General features: G+C 38.8%; 1 protein-coding gene and 1 long non-coding RNA gene across 3 annotated transcripts in view; both read right to left on the bottom strand.

The window, feature by feature from the left end:
- LOC307015192 (MBT domain-containing protein 1-like) overlaps window positions 1-2,025 on the bottom strand; it is a 33,576-nt gene extending 31,551 nt beyond the window's left edge. The window contains exon 1 of one of the 2 annotated variants that reach the window (XM_079643668.1): window positions 1,923-2,025. In XM_079643668.1, coding sequence (XP_079499794.1) covers window positions 1,923-1,958 — 36 coding nt within the window. In that variant the 5' untranslated portion in view covers window positions 1,959-2,025. Of the gene's footprint in view, window positions 1-1,827 lie in introns of both variants that reach the window. The other variant, XM_079643667.1, reaches the window with a different exon arrangement.
- A 3,637-nt stretch (window positions 2,026-5,662) lies between these two features.
- LOC307015194 lies at window positions 5,663-12,683 on the bottom strand. The gene is made up of 4 exons (XR_013801435.1): window positions 12,528-12,683; window positions 6,566-6,671; window positions 6,359-6,433; window positions 5,663-6,063 (listed from the first exon to the last, which is right to left on the bottom strand). It is a non-coding gene; the product is annotated as an uncharacterized lncRNA (long non-coding RNA).
- Between the last annotated feature and the right edge of the window lie 6,995 nt (window positions 12,684-19,678).

The following is a 19,678-nucleotide window of genomic DNA, read 5'->3' on the forward strand; positions in this document are numbered from 1 at the left end:
CCCCCAGTCAGAGCTGGTTGATGTGGCCAGGGAAAAGAAAGTTTGGGGCTCTCTGCTGGAACTGCTACCTCCGCGACCCGACCACGGATAAGCGGGAGAAGATGGATGGATGGATGGATGGATTATATTATCAGTGTTTAAATAAATATTGTGAAATATATGTCATATGTAATCATCTTGAAATGCTATGGTTGATTAGGGGACAGATGTACGTTTAACATGTACAAATATGGTTGGTGTATGGTCCATGAGTAACTGGGAAAAATACAAATACAAAACAAAAATAATAATAATAAAGGTCTGCAACCAACAATTAAAAACCACTGAGAAATGTGAATTCAAACAATAAAACAAAGAATAAAATTCAAATAAATTAAATACAAATTAATAATTGAGACAAACAGTCTATACAAAATGTTTAGACATTAATCTATTAGTAATACAAAACAATTATATTCATAAAAAATATAATTTAATATATTAAATTCACAGAGCTATGTTTTTTGCATTATTCATACTTTTATGTTTGATTCTTTGAGTTTTGCTATGACTAGTAAGGTAAATTCATTGCAGGAGTTTAACTTGTAGTGAAGACATGTTTATAGTGTGGTATTAGTACTTATACTGCAATTAAGGATCTGAAGGATTAGTGTATTTGTAGGAAATATTAAAGAAACAGAGGGATCAGTGGATAAATTCTTGCCAGTTTTTTTAGTATTGTGCAGGATGATGCAGAAATACACAAGTCATTGTATAGTACCATAGAAGTAGTAGTACCATTTTGAGAGTTTTGATTTTGATGATTGCCGGGATAATATATTGAGTCAGTTCCAAGATATTATCCAGGGTAATCATGCCATGATATTTTCATATTGTCCCAAGCCTAGCTGCAGCCAATAATTATTGCCATTATTGATTCTTCTGCAGATTAGTGTCAACTAATTATTGCAGTTCTATTGTCAATATACTAATTTAGGGTCTATGAATTATTTGATTTTCCCCACACACATATAGTTCTGCTGCCAGCACCACTGCAGTGCGGTGCACAGAGAAAAGAACAGGCAACTTGACTAGATGAGACACGATATGACCTCCAAAATTCAGACCATTGTATATTCATTTGATTCGAGAAGAAAGGAATATACGTTATAATAAAGGTCGGGTAGTATACGATTCGGCTAAAGCCCACCTTTTATTCGGCATACACTGAATACACCTAGCACAACAGCGTGTTATGGAAATTGCATCTTATTTTCAATGTATTCACATTGCCTATCACTGCTCTTCACTGTGCTCAGTGTTGAGCGTTATGAGACTGTACTGTGAAAACAGCTTTACGATAATAAAGGGACATTTAACTGATTTACAAACTGCTTGGTAAAATAAATGCATGCATAATTTAACGGCGTCTTGTCCGTTTTAGTGACCAATTTAAAGTTCTGGTCAGTGAAATGTGTGCCCATTGTCAACCAGAAAGGAGTCCTGATTTCGCTTGATTTTGCAGTGGAGTTCAGTGGATAGAGGTGTTGAGACCAGGCGAAGCAATTACAAAAAAGCTCTGTTTATGAACGAATTAAATAGTACCTGGACGTATTCTGTGTGCCGAATGATTGCCGATATTGACCTGCTAAATACAAATTTGGATATTATGTTAATGAAGGATATTTTATTGTGACATAGCACTAAAACTTAAAAGTAGAGGTTTTCTCAAAGGAGTTTGGCACTGACTCTGAGCGGTCTCTGAAGAATCCTTCAACGCCGCTGGTACAGCCACAACAAAGGACTTGAATGCGGGTTCCCGCCGGACAGACAAACCGGAGAACTCACCAGATCTCTGGGGTTTTCCATCAGGCCGGGCCGCGGGGGGACTCTCACTGAAACCCTAAAACCCAGCAGAAGATATCGCAACAAAATGATCATACCTGCAGTGCGCAGGCGCCGGGACTGCAGCTGCTCATCTCCCATTGGCTGATGCCTCTGCTCGTGTGTAGAGTTCAGACGAGGTGATGTGTCCACCAGCGACCCCTGCTGGACAGGAACAGAAATGTTTTTGTCGTTTTCCATCATTTCCATTATTCAGGGATTTATGGTTTAGTGGGGCAGCTGCTTCTGAATCCGTGTATCTACCGTCCAATTGTTTTTCTTTATTAAACACGTAAACGGAAGAGCGTCTGAGAGGCGTTTTTGCTTTTTACTTTTCACCTTACTAAATGGTCAAATGGTCCTTGGAGCGAGGGGCGGGGCGAAACTCACGGAAGTGATTTCAAAACAAAAGCACTCGTTTACTAAAATCACACTTTGAATCACTACAGTATCCTTCTGAAGGAACGGTGATTATTATAAACAAGGGGAATTTAGCGATCACAACGAAAAACGGCTAAGACACATATTGAGCCCAGAAAAATGGATGTTATTAAGGGCTGTAAATATAATAAGCCTCTGTCTAAAATGGACAACATTGTTAGGAGATTTAAAATATACAGCGGTTCTGCACTGCGGTCACTCAGCCGCCTCTCCAGTTTGTTTTTTCAAATCAGCTGCTCTTCATTCCTGCTATATTTGACAAGTGATACAAATATGTTTTACCACAAGTTCTTAAGAAAACTGACACTGTTGGACTCGGTTCTAGTTTGACTTCTACAAGAATTAAAATGAAGTACTTTTGCTGTGTACTTTGTGAGTAATCCTCCGTCAAAGTCCCCTCCTTAGTACATAATGCATGTTTTTCTGCTATATTTGATGAATGATAAAAATATAATTTTACCATTAGTTCTTAATGAAATTGATACTGTTTGACTTTGTATTAGTTAGCCTATTACTACAATACATTGAAGTACTTTTACTGTGTATTTTTCTCAAAGTCCCCTGCTGAGAACAAAATCAAGTCACTTCTGCTCAGTTTGATTAGGGAATTCTTTTTTGTTGCCATTAGTTCTTCGTGAGATCGATCCTGTTGGACTCAGTACGAGTGAAACTACCCCCACAAGTACTATGAAGTACCTACTATTTTCCCAGTACTCCTCTGTCAATGTCCCCTCCTGAAAACAAGAATGCATGTTTCTCTGCTATTTTGAATAAGCGTTAAAAAACCTTTCTTCAAGAGACTAATATTGTTGGACAGATTATTTTAAGAGCATGGTAGACTGCACACTGACACACTCTTGTTGGCCTCTTATGATGCTGCTGTCTTTTAATATATGATTATTAATCTGCTCCTAGTTCATTCCTCACAGATTCTTCCATCAGTCCCAGTCATTGCATGTCAGTCAATAGAGCTTCTAAAAATGTTTTTTTGTGAATGAAAGCCAGAGCTAAATTATAGATTGTTTGATTGTGTAATTACAAGGTGAGAGAAAATAAATCCACATCCTCCTATGAAACGTATTTTATTTCCTTTTCCATGTTATACTTACTTGCATTAGAACATTTGCATGTTGAACTACATGCTGGATATCTTCCCAGCCTCAAGGAAATACAATAAAATAAATGGATTCATAATTTTAAAAAATTGATTAAAATGTATACATTAATAATGTTGTGGGCAAATATTTCAAATTTAAATATAAATGAAAATAAGTTTACTTTTGAAATGATTTCTCACAAAAACCTTTCTAATTTATAGTAAATTATTAAAAAAGGTTTAGTCAATCTACGTTTTGCTGCCTAAAATAGTTGAAATTGAACGTAAACTATATCAAACACCACATGCATGGCAATTAACCTATTTTTGCCCGCTATTTAAATTGACTTTGGTTAGTTAATACAAATATTGATATTATACTGTATATATATATATTTAGCATATAATTGATGCAGTCTTTCTGAACACTTTTAAAACAAAATACTGCAAATGAAGAATATTTTAAATCTTCTGCACAGACAGTGCCCTAAATTACAGCAGTTGAAAAGATGTGTGGAAGGATAAATTATTGATGGACTTCAATGGCTCTCTAGATAAAGGGCATTGTATGGTTGCTTGTATTATCCTCAGATAATGGTTTGTTTAAATAACTAGTGACATTTTAATAAATATTGCAAAAAGGGCTCCAAAAAAGGCATATACAGTATAACCTGTCCGGCTTAGCCAGTGTGAATTTCTTCAAGCATCACAAGATTCATAGTTTATAAAGTACAATTCTGGGCCATTGATTGTGTCATTTCTCCAAACACATACAGTAAAAATGCCTGTTTTGAAGCCTTCAAATGGTGCAGGAAAAGGACTTTACATTGTATTATACTTAAAGACAGGGCTATTCAGTTAAGAGAAGAGAAAAAGGAAAGCAAATTGTTATAATGGGTGATGTAACATTAATGACATACATAATATGAGGTCCTTGGCACTGTGTGATCATGGGGCATCACCCTTACAGCATTAGGACAATATCATATGGAGTCAGACACTGGAAGTGTGTTCTAGGCTGATGCGTTGACTGGGACTGATGGAAGGATGAGGCTGATGAGACTGAAGAATCTGTGACGAACTAGCGGCTGAGAAATAATCATATTAAGAGACAGCAGCATCATCAAGAGGCCAACAAGAGTGACAGAGTGTGTCATTGTGCAGACTACCGTCCTCTTAAAATACTCTGTCCAACAATATCAGTCTCATGAAGAAAGGTTTTTTAACGCTTATTCAAAATAGCAGAGAAACATGCATTCTTGTTCTCAGGAGGGGACATTGACAGAGGATGGTTGGAAAAGTACACAGTAAGTACTTCATAGTACTTGTGGGGGTAGTTTCACTCGTACTGAGTCCAACAGGATCAATCTCACAAAGAACTAATGGCAATAAAAAATAATTCCCTCATCAAACTTAGCAGAAGTGGCTTGATTTTGTTCTCAGCAGGGGACTTTGACAGAGTATTTCTCAAAAAATACACAGTAAAAGTACTTCAATGTATTGTAAGTAGTAGGCTAATACAAAGTCAAACAGTATCAATTTCCTTAAGAACTAATGGTAAAATTATATTTTTATCACTCATCAAAGATAGCAGAAAAACATGCATTATGTAGCCCAGGGATCGGCAAGCTTTTTGATATGAAGTGCCCAAAAAATTGTTATCAGCGTGCCAACGATCGAGAATTGTCAACGAGGGGGGGGGTTGAGGAGCTTGACGCTCGGGGAAGCAGTGTGTGGACCTGTCAGCGCAACTTACATGATGTCGAATTTAACAATCACATTTAAATAATTGGTTTGAACGGCATAATAAGGACGATCGTCCATTCTGTGATTCTCCAGAGCACACATGTTATGATATTAGGGTCATGCAGAGTGAGATGAGATCGCTGTCCCTTTAAGAGAGAGAGAGAGAGAGAGGGGGGTGTGGCTTGTGCATGTGTGTTTGTGGATGGTAGAGCGACAGTGAGAGAACGTGTGTATGCAGGGGTGGACTGGGACAAAAATTCAGCCCTGGCATTTTCTGTCCAGACCAGCCCACTACATTATCAGCGGACACTACATAGAAGTACACTAATCTCGCGGCATCTTCTCTCATGCATACTACAAAGAAGAGTCATATTCCTTGATAGCAGTTAACAAATAAAGCACTTAACTATGAACTCAAGGACTAAAATTGACAGCTATAGCAATCAATCAATCAATCAATCAATCAATCAACCTTTATTCATTATAGTGTCAAATCACAACAGAAGTTATGTCATGACTAGGGGTGGGACGAGACTAACGGGAAGAACCCTTATGCTACCCTTTCAGTTTTTAGTCTGTGAAAATCTTTTGGTGTAAGCCCAGTATTAGTTAAAACCAGACTCGGACAATAATAACAAAAAGATATCCTGACAAATAATCTAAATAGAAACATATTACATACAGTAGCAGCATTAGAGCTGAAACTCACTCACTCAACAGTGACTCAGTCATTATGAAACCATAAATCGAGAATTGGAAAAATATATATATATATATATAGCTGTGTGAAAAGTCTAAGACATGGGTTACAGGTCTGAATAGATATGCATTCTCATATACGTGTATGTGCACAAGTATGTATTGCTCTACTTCCTCGTCCGCAGCCAGCCAGCTCCACTCCTCACCAAATTCGTGACCTGCAAGAAACAGGAAACAGAACTTGTACTCAGTATCTGTGTACTGACAAGTATATGTAGCCATGTAGCCTTTTTGTGACGTAGTGACACTTAGTGAACAAATGTATCTGTCATGAAGGATGACTTAAGTCTCAAAAGAGCCATAAGGCCTACCTGCATAACTGTTAATTGAACTTAAAAGATATGCAGATGTTTGAAATTAAAACCATCAATATGAAAATATTCAGCAAGGAAATAATCATAATCAAACCTTTTGTTTCAATCTGAGACAAAACAAGTTGCATAATAAACTCACAAAGTCAAGACGAAGCTCTCAGATATGATGGATGACTCAAGCATCATAGAAGAACTTCTAGCAGGTCAGGAAAACCTGTTTGACAGGAGATAATGGTAGCAGAGAATATAAAGAGACATTTATGAATTACCAATTGTCATTTTATCACACATATAGTATGTTTCTTCACATAAACCTTTAAACATACACATATTGCATTCCTCTCACCACATGAAATAAGCTCAGGAACCCAAAAGTGGCCCAGTGAATGATGGAGGAGACAAAGCAGGTCCTCAAAAGGGGACAGAGGGAAAACAACTCCTTAGGCTAAAACCTAAAAGAGACATGGAAACATTATTAAGTCTCTCATCATCACAAATCTAGGGGTGTAACGGTACACGTACCGAAATTATTCGGTACGGGCCCTTCGGTTCGGTACACGTGTGTCATAGAACGAGCAAGTCATTTCATTGGACGAGAGGCATACTATGAGAGCTGGTCAGAGGGATGCGTTCAAATTTAGTCATTAATTTGAGGAACAAGCGAAATGGCGAACGCAGCTACAGTTGAGCTCGAAAATCCTCCAGCATCATTGAAGTCTCCGGTTTGGGAACATTTTGGTTTCGCAGTTACGTACAAGGATGACGGACAAAGACAGGTGGACCGAACCAAGGCTGTTTGTCGGCATTGTTCAACTAAAATTGGTTACGCGGCTGGCAATACATCAAACTTGCACACTCATTTGAAAAGGCATCACCCGAACGTGAATATCACTGGTACCAAAAGAAAAAAGACTGAAGTGCAAACCGAACTCCCACTAGCATTTAAGCCTCCACCACTCAAAGAAAGTTCAGACCGAGCCAAAGCTATTACAAACGCCAAATATCCTTATATTGCCATGTTAGCAAAGCGCTACCTGTCTGTATCTGCTACCTCTGTCCCTAGCGAGAGGGTGTTCTCCAAAGCGGGAGACATTGTTAGTGCCAGCAGATCTACCCTTTCGGCAAGCAATGTGGACAAGTTAATTGTTCTTTAAAAAAAACATGAAAATACATGAAAATACAATGACAAGCAAGTCATAATGTCAAACTGGCAATACAGATTATTTCAGTTCATCGAAATGCTGCACCTTAATGTTTATTTTATTATATGTTGTATTTATTTGAGTGAATATTCACAGTTTAATAATAATTAAAAACCCAAAACTAATAGTTTATGTTTTGTGAGTACTAGTACAGTAAAGTTCAAATACAGATTATTTCAGTTCATCGAAATGCTGCACGTTAATGTTTATTTTATTATATTTTGTATTTATTTGAGTGAATACATTATTCACAGTTTAATAATAATAAAAAAGATATATATATATATGTTTGGTTTTGTGAAAAAAAATTCTGCTGTACCGGAACTTTTTTTAAATTATGAAGTATGAATTTATACAACATTAAAAAATACATGATAAACTTACCAAATTCTAACAGTGACAAAACAAGTCCACATATAGAACAGAGGGAGAACAACTCCTCAAATATATCAGAACAACCTGTAATGGAGAATAATTGATAATTTAGTGTACATGATCACACCATTAAGGATCAACACATAAGCACAATAAAACTTCTGAAAAGCATCATTAAAATGACAAATAATGAATTACTACATCCATAATGTGTGATAATAACAATAATATTAAATATTTCTCGCCTTATCAGTGGAGCAGCTTTTCAAGCAGCTCACTCTTCTCTGGAAGTCTGTCTATCACAGAGTCAGAGTCCAAGGCCATGAGGATGTCTTTCTCTGTGGCCATCAACATAAATGCCTCCAATTTATCAGATGAGAGGGTGCTTCTGAGTCTGTTTTTAATAAACTTCAAAATTGAAAATGTGCGCTCACAAGCCACCTGTGTGAGGGATAATGTAAGCAGGTATTTATAAGCAAGGCCTAGGACAGGGTATGCATCTGTTAGCATGTTGAAACGGCGAAGTGTCTGGTAGCAGCACAGAGGGCATTCTTTGCAGGAGCAACAGTTTATGGGAGTTATCTCAACCTCTTCTGTGTTGTCCTCCTCACCACCTGATCCATCTTATACTGTTCTTGCTTTGTACTCTGCCAATGGGGATGCCTTCAGCCTGTTCCACTGGAGTGCAAAGCTTTTCAACTCGGCCTGCATATTTTCCTTGGTTGCCCTGCTGTCAAATCCTTGCAAGCACTTGCTTAAGTCTTGAACGGCAGACTGGGGAAGAGCACTGGTGCTGAGGGAAGTTTCTGGGATCCAGACATGCCAAGTCAGCATATAGATTGCCGTGTGTTAAAAAGCGCCTATGAATGGCTTCAATTGCTGTGTCCATGATCCGGTTAAGCTCATTTACCCCATAGGATTTTTCTGCATCATCCAGGGTCTCATCCTGAGCCATCTCTCCAGGCAAGACTTTCTTCATCCTCCTCCTCTTTTGTGGCAGTGTGGCCTCCACTTCAATGTCCGTGTCATCTCTCTCTTGGATTTCTGTGTTTGTCCAGTTGACAAATGTGTCTGCTGCTTTTTTTACAGATTCAAAATCTCTTCCCAAGCTTTTCAGCGTATCCTGTGTCGATGCTACCATTCTTTGAGCAGAGAGGATGTCCAATCCTGCGCTCTGAAGGTATTTAGACAATGGAGAGGTATGTTCAAATATGCGGAGGAAGATTTGAGCCGTCAAAATCGTCTCATACTTGAGCAATGACTGCATATCCTCTGGCCATGACACAGATACATGGTTTCACTGTTGCCTGTTTCTGTATAGCTGATAATGTAAACAGCACATCAACGTACAGACCATCTTCCGGTTTTCCAAAGGAGCCAAACACCTTCTTCAGGGCCTCATTCTTGGCCCACCAGCGTGTCTCGTCAATAGAAGCAAGGCGTCTACGTCTCTTGTTTCGGCCTGACTCTTCCCACACATTCATCCTTTTATATGACTCTTTGATGAATACCGCAATGCCATTGAGGAGCGCAAACAGGGACCCACTCTCAATAACAATCTGGGTTGTGTTTGCAAGCACCAGATTTAGTACATGTGCGTAGCACCATACATGCACCTGGTTTGGAGATTGTGCAGACAACAGTGAGGAGAATCCTTTGTATTGGCCTTGCATGTTTGATGCCCCATCAGTCGCATTTACGATGCACATGGTCTTGCTGAGGCCCATTTTGTCCAGAACTTCTGACAGCATGTTGACAAAGGCCTGTCCAGTGGATGAACTGCACTTCAGCACTGCAACAAGCCTCTCATGAACAACATCAGTAACATACCTCATAATTGTAGAGCATTGATCCTGAGAGGTGATGTCCTGTGTTGTGTCCAGCTGCACTGAAAACATTCCTGCTTTCTTGATATCACTGAAGATGTTTTCTTGAATCAGATGGTGAATTGCATCTATCACTGAGTTGACTGTGGTTTTGGAGAGTAAAGTTAGGGAGCCTCTGCCTCTCGTGCCACCAGACAAATGCAACTTTTTGCTGTTCTCAATAAAGCTGTCCAGGTGCTCTTTTAAACAGAAATAATACTTCCCCAGTAGAAGTATGAGTTCCAAGAAATTACCATGATCAACTCTGTGGTCTTCCAGAGTATATGCTGCCTCATTTTCTGACATCCTGTATGCAAGCCCCCTCTTCCCAGGAACCTTGATGACATCTATGATGTGCTCCAAAACCTGCCGTCTCTTTCTGACCTGCTCTCTGTGCGCCGACATCTGACTGCCACCAAACACACTGCTGATATCAGCACTGGCGGATTTCAAGAGGTAAGCTTCAGCACAGTTTCTGTGTGCACTGCTTCTCTCATGCTCCTCTGTGCGCTGGTGTATATGCCTCCAATCTGACATTCCACTGATGAACAGACTGCTATCAGTTCTCTTACCGAATGCCATGCGGATGAAACCATACAGCATGTGACGCTCTGGACAGTACGTCAGCCACCTTCTACTGGTGCCGTCTCTGCTACAGAACACTTTCTGCAACACTGGATTGCTACTTTTTTGCTGAGGATGGTAATTTAAAAATGACTGGAGATTTTTCTGATCAGGTTTTGAAAAAAAATCACTTATTTGACTGGCACACTCATAGCTCTCAACAGCTGTTTCCCTCTCAGGTGATCCTGTCTTTGGGCTGACGCACTCCTCACTCTCTACAGCTGTTTGCCTCTCAAGTGATCCTGTCTTTGGGCTGACACATTCCTCACTCTCTACAGCCTTTTCCCTCTCAGGTGATCCTGTCTTTGGGCTGACATACCCCCTCACTCTCTACAGCCTTTTCCCTCTCAGGTGGTGCAGTCTTTGGGCTGCCTGAATTGGTCTGGCTCTCTCCCTGAACTGACCAGCTGGACTTGCCCTGAACTTGTCTGGGCTGGACATAGGGAAAGCATTTATCATTGGATGGGGAAATAACTCAAAACCACAGAATAATGTACAAGATAAAAGATTAGTTCATATTGAACGAAACGTTGGCGAGCGTAACAACACTAGTGGCTTTTCCATGTTTTCATTATGACACTTACTAGTGTTTTCCAATGCAAAAAAGTCAGATCTTTGTGACAATACCTGAAAATGCTCAAGAAAGCACTTTACACAGCCATTTGAAAACTACAGTAAAAGTAACACATTTACACAGAAATTAAAGTTACACACAAATTATGAAACAGTTATCACCTCAGTAAACAATAAATTAATTGAAAGATTACAATAAATTCAATGGCAAATATTGCAAATTAAACTAATTATTTCCTATACTGTAGGTTTACTTAGATTTTGTGTTAAAATTCAAAGTATCTCATCTGTATTTACAATACAGCTTGATTCTGCATCTCTACTTACAGCTCGTTGGTCCATGTGAACGTTTACTGTTGCTATGGCAACAAGAGACCGCTGACGTTAGCAGCTCTTAGCTAGCCTAGCAAAATCATCTGAACAATAATAACCCATAATATCACAATTCGGCATATTTAAACAAAATCAACCACAACTACCAACATTCACAGCCCTTCAACTCTGGGCTAATATGTTGTCACAAGTAGGACTATGCAGTTAATTAGGTCACATCACATTCAATGTAAAAACGTTTTCTACTTTTTTTTTGGACATAATCTCAAAAAATTTAGCCTAGCCAGCCCACTGCGGTCAAGCAAGCCGTCTTTCACTTTTGCGTGGTCAAACCAGCCGCCCCTGTATTTCGAGTGCGCAATTAGTTACAGGTTTACGGTAATGCAATAAAAACAACCCTGGGAAGCTGGATTTCAAAGTAAAGGATGGCATGTGGTTCATTTCTATTATTTGCGATTGAGGAACAGGTTAATTTATGAGAATAATTGTAGGACTTATTGCTTCATAAACTTGTTGCACAAATACTATGAACTACTTTTACTGTGTACTTTTTGAGAATGGCAAAATTCCCTCCAGAGAACAAGAAGGAGCATTTTTGTCTAACTTTGACGTGGGATAAAAAACATTTCTTCCATAAGTAGTTTATGAAACTGCCATGTTTGTACTTAATACTTCTAGGACTACTTGCAAACATAATATGAACTACTTTTACTGTTTACTTTTTCAGTAATTTGAGTTTCAAAGTCCTCTCCAGAGAACAAAAATGAGCATTTTTGTCAACTTTAATGTGGTCTAAAAAACATTTCTTCCATAAGTAGTTTATGAGTCTGCCATGTTTGTACTTAGTACTTCTTAGACTACTTGCAAACATAATATGAACTACTTTTACTGTGTACTTTTTCAGTAATTTGAGTTTCAAAGTCCTCTCCAGAGAACAAGAATGAGCATTTTTGTCAACTTTAATGTGGTCTAAAAAACATTTCTTCTATAAGTAGTTTATGAAACTGCCATGTTTGTACTTAGTACTTCTTAGACTACTTGCACAAATAATATGAACTACTTTTACTGTGTACTTTTTGAGTAATTTGAGTTTCAAAGTCCCCTCCAGAGAACAAGAATGAGCATTTTCGTCTAACTTTGATGTGGTCTAAAAAACATTTCTTCCATAAGTAGTTTATGAAACTGCCATGTTTGTACTTAGTACTTCTTAGACTACTTGTACAAATAATATGAACTACTTTTACTTTGTACTTTTTCAGTAATTTGAGTTTCAAAGTCCCCTCCAGAAAGACGGCTGGCTTGACCGAAGTGCCAGCCCCAGGCTAACTTTACTTACCATGTATGCCTCCACTCGCTCGTCTCCCGGCGCAGCAACACCTGCTGGGGTGGTGACCCCGGCACGGTCCGTCAATTTAGAATATTTAGCAGCCTCCACCTCCAGAGACTTCAGCTTTTTAAGTCGCAGTTTTTCAGCGCCACCCGGGCGTTTCTTCAGCTTATCCATTTTCAGCTCAGCAGCAGCCCGTCCCGCGACTCCCGCCCATGCCATGAGGTCCCGCCCCACCCTGGTTTGTGTTGTGATTGACAGCACTGTCAGGGCTCTCTGAGCCTGTCAGGCCATGATTGATTGACAATGACAAACAATAGACCAATAATATGTGTCGATGCTGGCAACACACTGCTAGCCCTCTGTAGCCAATTGGCCGGCCCAATTGGAGGGAATTTAGAGAAAAAAAAGAAAAGAAAAAAAAAACATAGCGGACCGGCCCACATTGGGTCAACGGCCCACCAGGACGATGCCCGGTATGCCAGATGGCCAGTCCAAAAGTGAAACGAGGAAACAGAAAAACAGAGGTCTGTGATGTATTTTGTGAAACAGAAGAACAGCTAAATAAATGCAACGGCCTCCCAAGAAGAGCTCACCTCTCTCCAGTCATTTAAGCTAAAGTGGGTTATTGAACCTGAAGCTTGTTGCTTCTGCCCTCCTCGACTACGGTCTGGGAGCCGACAGGAAAGTTCAACACACAGATGGCCAGTACGCCCCTTTGTTGCATATTATTTCGATGAGAGATGAGCAGATCGCCACTGGGCTTTCAACTAAATACACAGCCACGCAAAAACTGCGGCATTTGTACAGCTCCTTATGGGTACTGCAATTAGTGAAGTGCATTCTTCCGTGGTGAAACGATCAGCACTGCACCACGGTGGAAAGCGGCAGAAAGTCACCTGGAGTTAAAGAGAGCGGGGCTGCGTTGCGTGCATGGCTTCCTTCTGCAGGTAACGGGGAGACGCGCTCTGGCGGCGGTCTCGTTCAGGATCCGAAAATACAATTTAAATATTTTGTACACTTATTCCACTTATTCCTAGTGTGCCACTGGTTACGGTGCCGCGTGCCAATGCTGGCACGCGTGCCAGGGGTCGCCGACCCCTGATGTAGCCTATATGGAGGGGACTCTGACAGAGGATTACTCACAAAGTAGCTACACAGCAAAAGTACTTCATTTTATTTCTGGTAGAAGTCCAACTAGAACCGAGTCCAACAGTGTCAGTTTTCTTAAGAACTTGTGGTAAAACATATTTGTATCACTCGTCAAATATAGCAGGAATAATGAAGAGCAGCTGATTTGAAAAAAAAAACCCACGAGAGACGGCAGCGTTGACCGCAGTGCAGAATCGCTGCCTATAGTTTAAATCTCCTAACAATGTTGTCCATTTTAGACATAGGCTTATTATATGTACAGCCCTTAATAACATCCATTTTCTGGGCTCAATATGTGTCTTGGCCGTTTTTGTTGTGATCGCTAAATTCCCCTTGTTTATAATAATCACCGGTCCTTCAGCAGGATACTGTAGTGATTCAAAGTGTGATTTAAAAAAAAAAAAAAAAAAAAGCAAAAACGCCTCTCAGACGCTCTTCCGTTTACGTGTTTAATAAAGAAAAACAATTGGACGGTAGATACACGGATTCATGTTTAAAAGAGAAACTTCCCATTTATTAACATAACGACATTCCAAATATAAAATGATAACATTGGCACAATCTGTGTTTCTGTCTTTAATACAACAACAAAAAACACATAATTGCTATTAAGCAGAAAATAATATTCCTTTATAGATTTGTGTGCATTAACTGAGCACAATGTTAGTGTTACAATTCCAAAATAAGACTGAGGTTTATAAATGCAGAGTTAATATTTCTCTAAAAAGCAAGAACACACTACATTTTAATTTGTTTTCGCAATTGAAATTTGCATGGACTCAAAACAATTGCCGTGCTTTCCTTCGGTGATTTTTTGCTTTATATTCTGATACATGAATTAAAAATCATTTCCACAACTTCCCACAACCAGATGTGCATATGAAATATAGTATATGTTCTGACAGGTGTCCTTTGGCCCTCAGGTTACAGAACACAGTGATCCAGAACATCCGCAGGGCAAGTGAAAACCGAATGTCGTTTTCTCACAAGCTTTACACTTAAATATGGGGAAGGGCTGCATTGCTGGAACCTGTTCTAAATTTTCATGATTTAAAGGTTAGGATGATTAAACCAAGACCTGATATACCTGTGAAATAAACACTTCACACGCAAAGATTGGAGCTTAGACAGCTGCTGAAAGAAGATATTTAGATGTGCAGCATTAGAATGAGGCCGAAACTGACCTGAACACCTGTATTTGTGCAGAGAAAGACACCTTAAAGGAGCAGGGAGGAAAGATGAGTTGACATCCAGAAGTGAACACAAGTGAGTGGTGAGATGACACAGGTTCTCCGTGCAGGCAGAGCATCCCATGCAAGGGTGGGTTACCATGTTCATCATGGACCTGGAGTCTTGGTGCATTACAGCAAGGCTCCTGCAGCCGGGGCTTGGGACAGCAGCCGGAGCTTTGTTTGTCCAGAGAGAGGCTCAGCATGCAGCAGCTCAACAGGAGGCTGGCCTCGTACCTGCAGCAGGTAGGAGACGCATGAGATGAACATAAAACAACATTTCTCCTAAGATGGTTCAGCAGCAGCACAGAAACACCAACATTTAACTGCAGCTATGGAGCTTTGTATACTGATCTAAGTTTTATGATTATTTCTACATGTATTTATATGCATCAACTTTTTATTATTTGATGCTCCAGGTGGAAATATTCCAAAACCTTCCCACTCTTCTCTCCGATGTATCTCGCAGAAGCACTAACACCACTATAAGCATTAGGATTTATAAGTGTTATTTTATTTATTGTTTTAAAGGGGAAGGATAACATAAGTAGCAATTTCTAAACAGACTTCTTCTTTGACTGAGCACCGAATGTTAGAGCTTGGCTAACAGCAACACAGGTTATGCCCTATTTAGTGTTTAAGTTTTAGAAATTATGGGGGATTAATAATAGTTCTCCACCATATTTTTTCCTTTTGAATTTAAGCTCGAAGTTTCCTGTGAAGAACTATGTAATAGGTTATTAGCTGAAGTACACATATGTAAATTAGATTTAAAGAATCTTTCCATTCTGCAACTTCATTTTTTTCCTTCAATGGGTTCCACAGGGCTGTGACATTTGTATGTAGAGTAATGAATAACAATTTTCAAAAATATTACACAACATTACTTTTCACCACTGATTGGTGGATGCAGGTCCAGAGTCTGGAGGTGACCAATCAGAGGCTGGAGTGTCAAATCCAGGAGGAGCTGGACTGGAAGTGTCACCAAGAGCTGAAACACCTGGACGGACACCTGAAGGCGGTGTCCCTGCTGCAGGGACAGGTGACACAGAGAAACACTAATGATCCAAGTTAATAACAATTAGAGCAATCTGACTACCATAAGAAAGCCGAAACAACGAAATACAAAAATAAATAATAATAATAATAATGATAATAATAATAATAATAATAATAATAATAATAATGATGATGATGATGATGATGATGATGATGATGATGATGATGATGATGATGATGATGATGATGATGATGATGATAATAATAATAATAATAATAATAATAATAATAATAATAATAATAATAATAATAATAATAATAATGATGATGATAATAATGATGATGATAATACTAATAATAATAATGTTGGTTTACTGACAATACAATAATAAGTAAAGTAAGTAGAGAAAAAAGTAAAGAAAATATGGTAAAAAATTATAATATGCAATAAAATAAAATAACAAGACAACAAGCAGATGAAGGCAAAATAAAGACAAGTTAAGGCTAAATATAGGCCTGATATAAATATAATATTGATCAGGTAAAAAAAAAGGAAAATAACGACCAAATAAAAGCAACATAAATGCAAGTAAAAGGCTAAATAAAGTACATAAAACGCTGAGAGAATGACCAGATAAAAGCCAAATATAGAATGATTACAGGCAAGGTAAAGGTCAAATAAAAACCAGATGAAGGCCAGATAAAGGCCAAAAAAAGCCAAAGTAAAAAAAGACATTAAAACCAGATAAAGACTAAAGAAAGATCAAATAAGGACCTAATATAGTCCATTCAAAAGCCAATCAAAATAAATTGAGCCAAATTACAATCAGTAAATACCAAATTCAGGCCTGACGCAGCTTGCAGGGGAATGGAGGCTTAGCATCTTCCTCTGGCGCTGACTCCTCAGGAAGTTTTGCTTCTGCTTAAAGGTTAGACAGGTTGAGACGAGTCTGACTGTAAAATGTCACGATTCAAATGTCAGAGATTAAACTTGAACTTCACCATGATCTGATAATTTATCAAACAACAACCTGAAGAGGTGGGGTAAGTGTTAGAAGTGCTTCATTGGATAGTGCCCTCCACAAGCCTGGCAAGATTAATAATTTATATATTCTAGTAACTTTCCCGTCATAAATACAAGTCACCTTTAAAGCGCCAATTCAATCTAGTATGTCCCCAAGTCAATACCAACATGTCAGAAAGTCATGTCCAAAATCAGGAACAATTCCCCAAATCAGGTCCCAAGCAACACATAAACGTCGCAAATGAAGACCAACAAATCAAGACAGCGAGTTCCAAATAAGTCCCAAATCATGAAAAGCAAGTTTCAAGTCAAGAAAGAAAGTCTCAAATTATTATTATAACTAGTATTTATTTCAAACAAATCTAAAAGCATTTGAGTTGAGAGCAATGAGTCAGAAAGTCCAGACAGCAATTCCCGAAAAAATACAGTCCAAAATGATTTCCCATGTCATGACAAACACATTCTAAATTGACCTTTTCAGGCCCCAAATCAGTAACAATAAACCAAAATCAGGTCCCAAGCTAAAAAAACGTTGCAACTTAAGACCAAAATGTCCCAAGTCAATATAGTGCATCTCCAGTCTAATAAGTCCCAAGTCAAAGCAAACCCTGCTTTTTGTTTATTTGACTAAGAATAGGAGCATCATTTCTAATAAAAGTCCCGAATTCCAAAGTCATGAAAAACAACTTCTAAAATGACCAGTAAGTTCTTAAGCTGCCTTCACATGATGCGCAATTTGCGCTTTGCTTACTGATAGGTTGGGCGCAGAGCCTTGCAGTGAAAACAACTCTTTAAAGGTCACCTATTATACAAAATCCACATTTTCATGTATGTTATAGATGATTAAGTGTCCCCTCTGTGTCAAGACATTTGAAAAGTTTCAGGAAAAAGATTCCCTCTCTTTTTGTCCTGATCCATACAAGTCTGAAAATGAGCTGATCAGATTTTGGCCACTTTGTGATGTCACAATGATTTTTTTGCTTGTGTAACCATTAGCCAATAACCAACCAAGGTACCCCCCCCCCCCCCCCCCCCCACCCACACACCTTATCACCTGATCTCCTCCTAGCATGCGGCCCCCACCTCTTTTTTTTTGCGGCCCTCAGATTAATTGATAAATAACGTAATAAAAAAAATATTTTTTTATTTGTTTACTTGTAGTACTGATACCGTCCACTAGACTCCTAGTTACGTCGCGAGCTACGTACATGATTTAAAATACCGCAAAATAATCTGTGACGCATTTGTGTGTAGGCCTATTGTGTTTTTTTCCCGGGGAAACACTCTCAAGAAACACCGGCTCTTGTTATGTCTGCTGTGACGTTAGGTTGCCTCTTGTAATTATGCCTTTACAAGCTTAAAAGTTGTATTTATCATCTGAATTTGGCGAAACAAGTTTAATATTCTTAAAACCAAGACTTTATTTATTTGAAATCAGATTAAAACAAGCTGTCACGGACCCTGGAATGTTATCTATGATTACTACGCTTTTCATTCATAATTTCAGCGGGAGGGAGGGGGAGTGGTGCTGAGGAACAGCAGACTGCGGAGTGAGAGGTGTCTGTGTTGGCATTCCCCCTATTGTGGAATAAGGGGAATGCAGAGACTGGCTACAAGTGTTTTAGGCTCAAGTTAGACAACTAATATCTGGGTTAGTGTTCATGACTTCATATTTATGTCATCTTAATGGTTAATCTCAATACACACACATTTTCCGTGCTTTCCAATAGTTTAAAATAGTTGTATTCCACTGTTTAATAACCTGTTCAATACAAACATGCCACTTGTAAAAATGAAATAAAATTTCTGTGAGCTGATATTTGTTTAGTGAGCTTATTAGAGGATGTTCCCATTTTTGGGGATGTTCCCTTTGATTCTAAAATGTCAATGAAGATGACAGACTTAGTATATTTGTTAATAATTACATACAACACATGGAATTTTTGTGTGTGTATGTTCCAAGTGAATCTGCGGCCCCCTGGTGGCCAGTACATCAATTATGTGGCCCCCACCACCATCAAAGTTGCCCATCCCTGTCCTAGAGCAACAATGTGTTTTTCCCAAACGATTGTTATTACACACATTTACAGACAATATTCTTGCAGGTTGCATGATGTTCTTAATTGTGTTTCTTTATGGTTGATTGCAGTTAGCAAGATAGTAGTAGTATAGCGCATTGCTTAGGATAGAAGCCTCAGCTAAATGAAATGTAATGTAACATATAAAAATATATAGTTTATTACTCTCTCTCTCTCAGATCAGTGATTGTGTCTCGGCCCAGGCTGAGGTGAAGCTGCAGCTGCTCGGTGCAGAGCTCACCGTCTTCGATTTCAGCTCCATGTACATCCCATTTACACTAAAGGTGCACTGAAGTTATTTTTCATTCTTTAAAGGCAGTTCTCAGCTTTTTCAATATGGTGATTTGTTGCTTTTCTCTTACTTATATCATAAGGTAAATCTTGGACTTTTTATTTTTTTTCTGAAATTTTACTTACGCCAATAATCTAGAGAATAATCTACAGATCAATCCATGATTAAAATATGTGTTAGCTGTAGCCTTACTGAACATTAAAAAAAAAATCTAAATAAGAGCATGCTGGAGATCAACCCAGTCCCTTTTTTTTCGATTCATACATACGGGACATTTCAAGCATCATTGCGATACACACCCACTGAACTGATCACCCAAGATCCTCAGCTGGTTTAATCTCTGTAATTGGGTGTTTTAGCCACAGTGCACATTGGGATCCGGTGTT

Source organism: Notothenia rossii (genome assembly GCF_949606895.1).
Source record: "Notothenia rossii genome assembly, chromosome: 8".
Classification (NCBI taxonomy): Eukaryota; Metazoa; Chordata; class Actinopteri; order Perciformes; family Nototheniidae; genus Notothenia; species Notothenia rossii.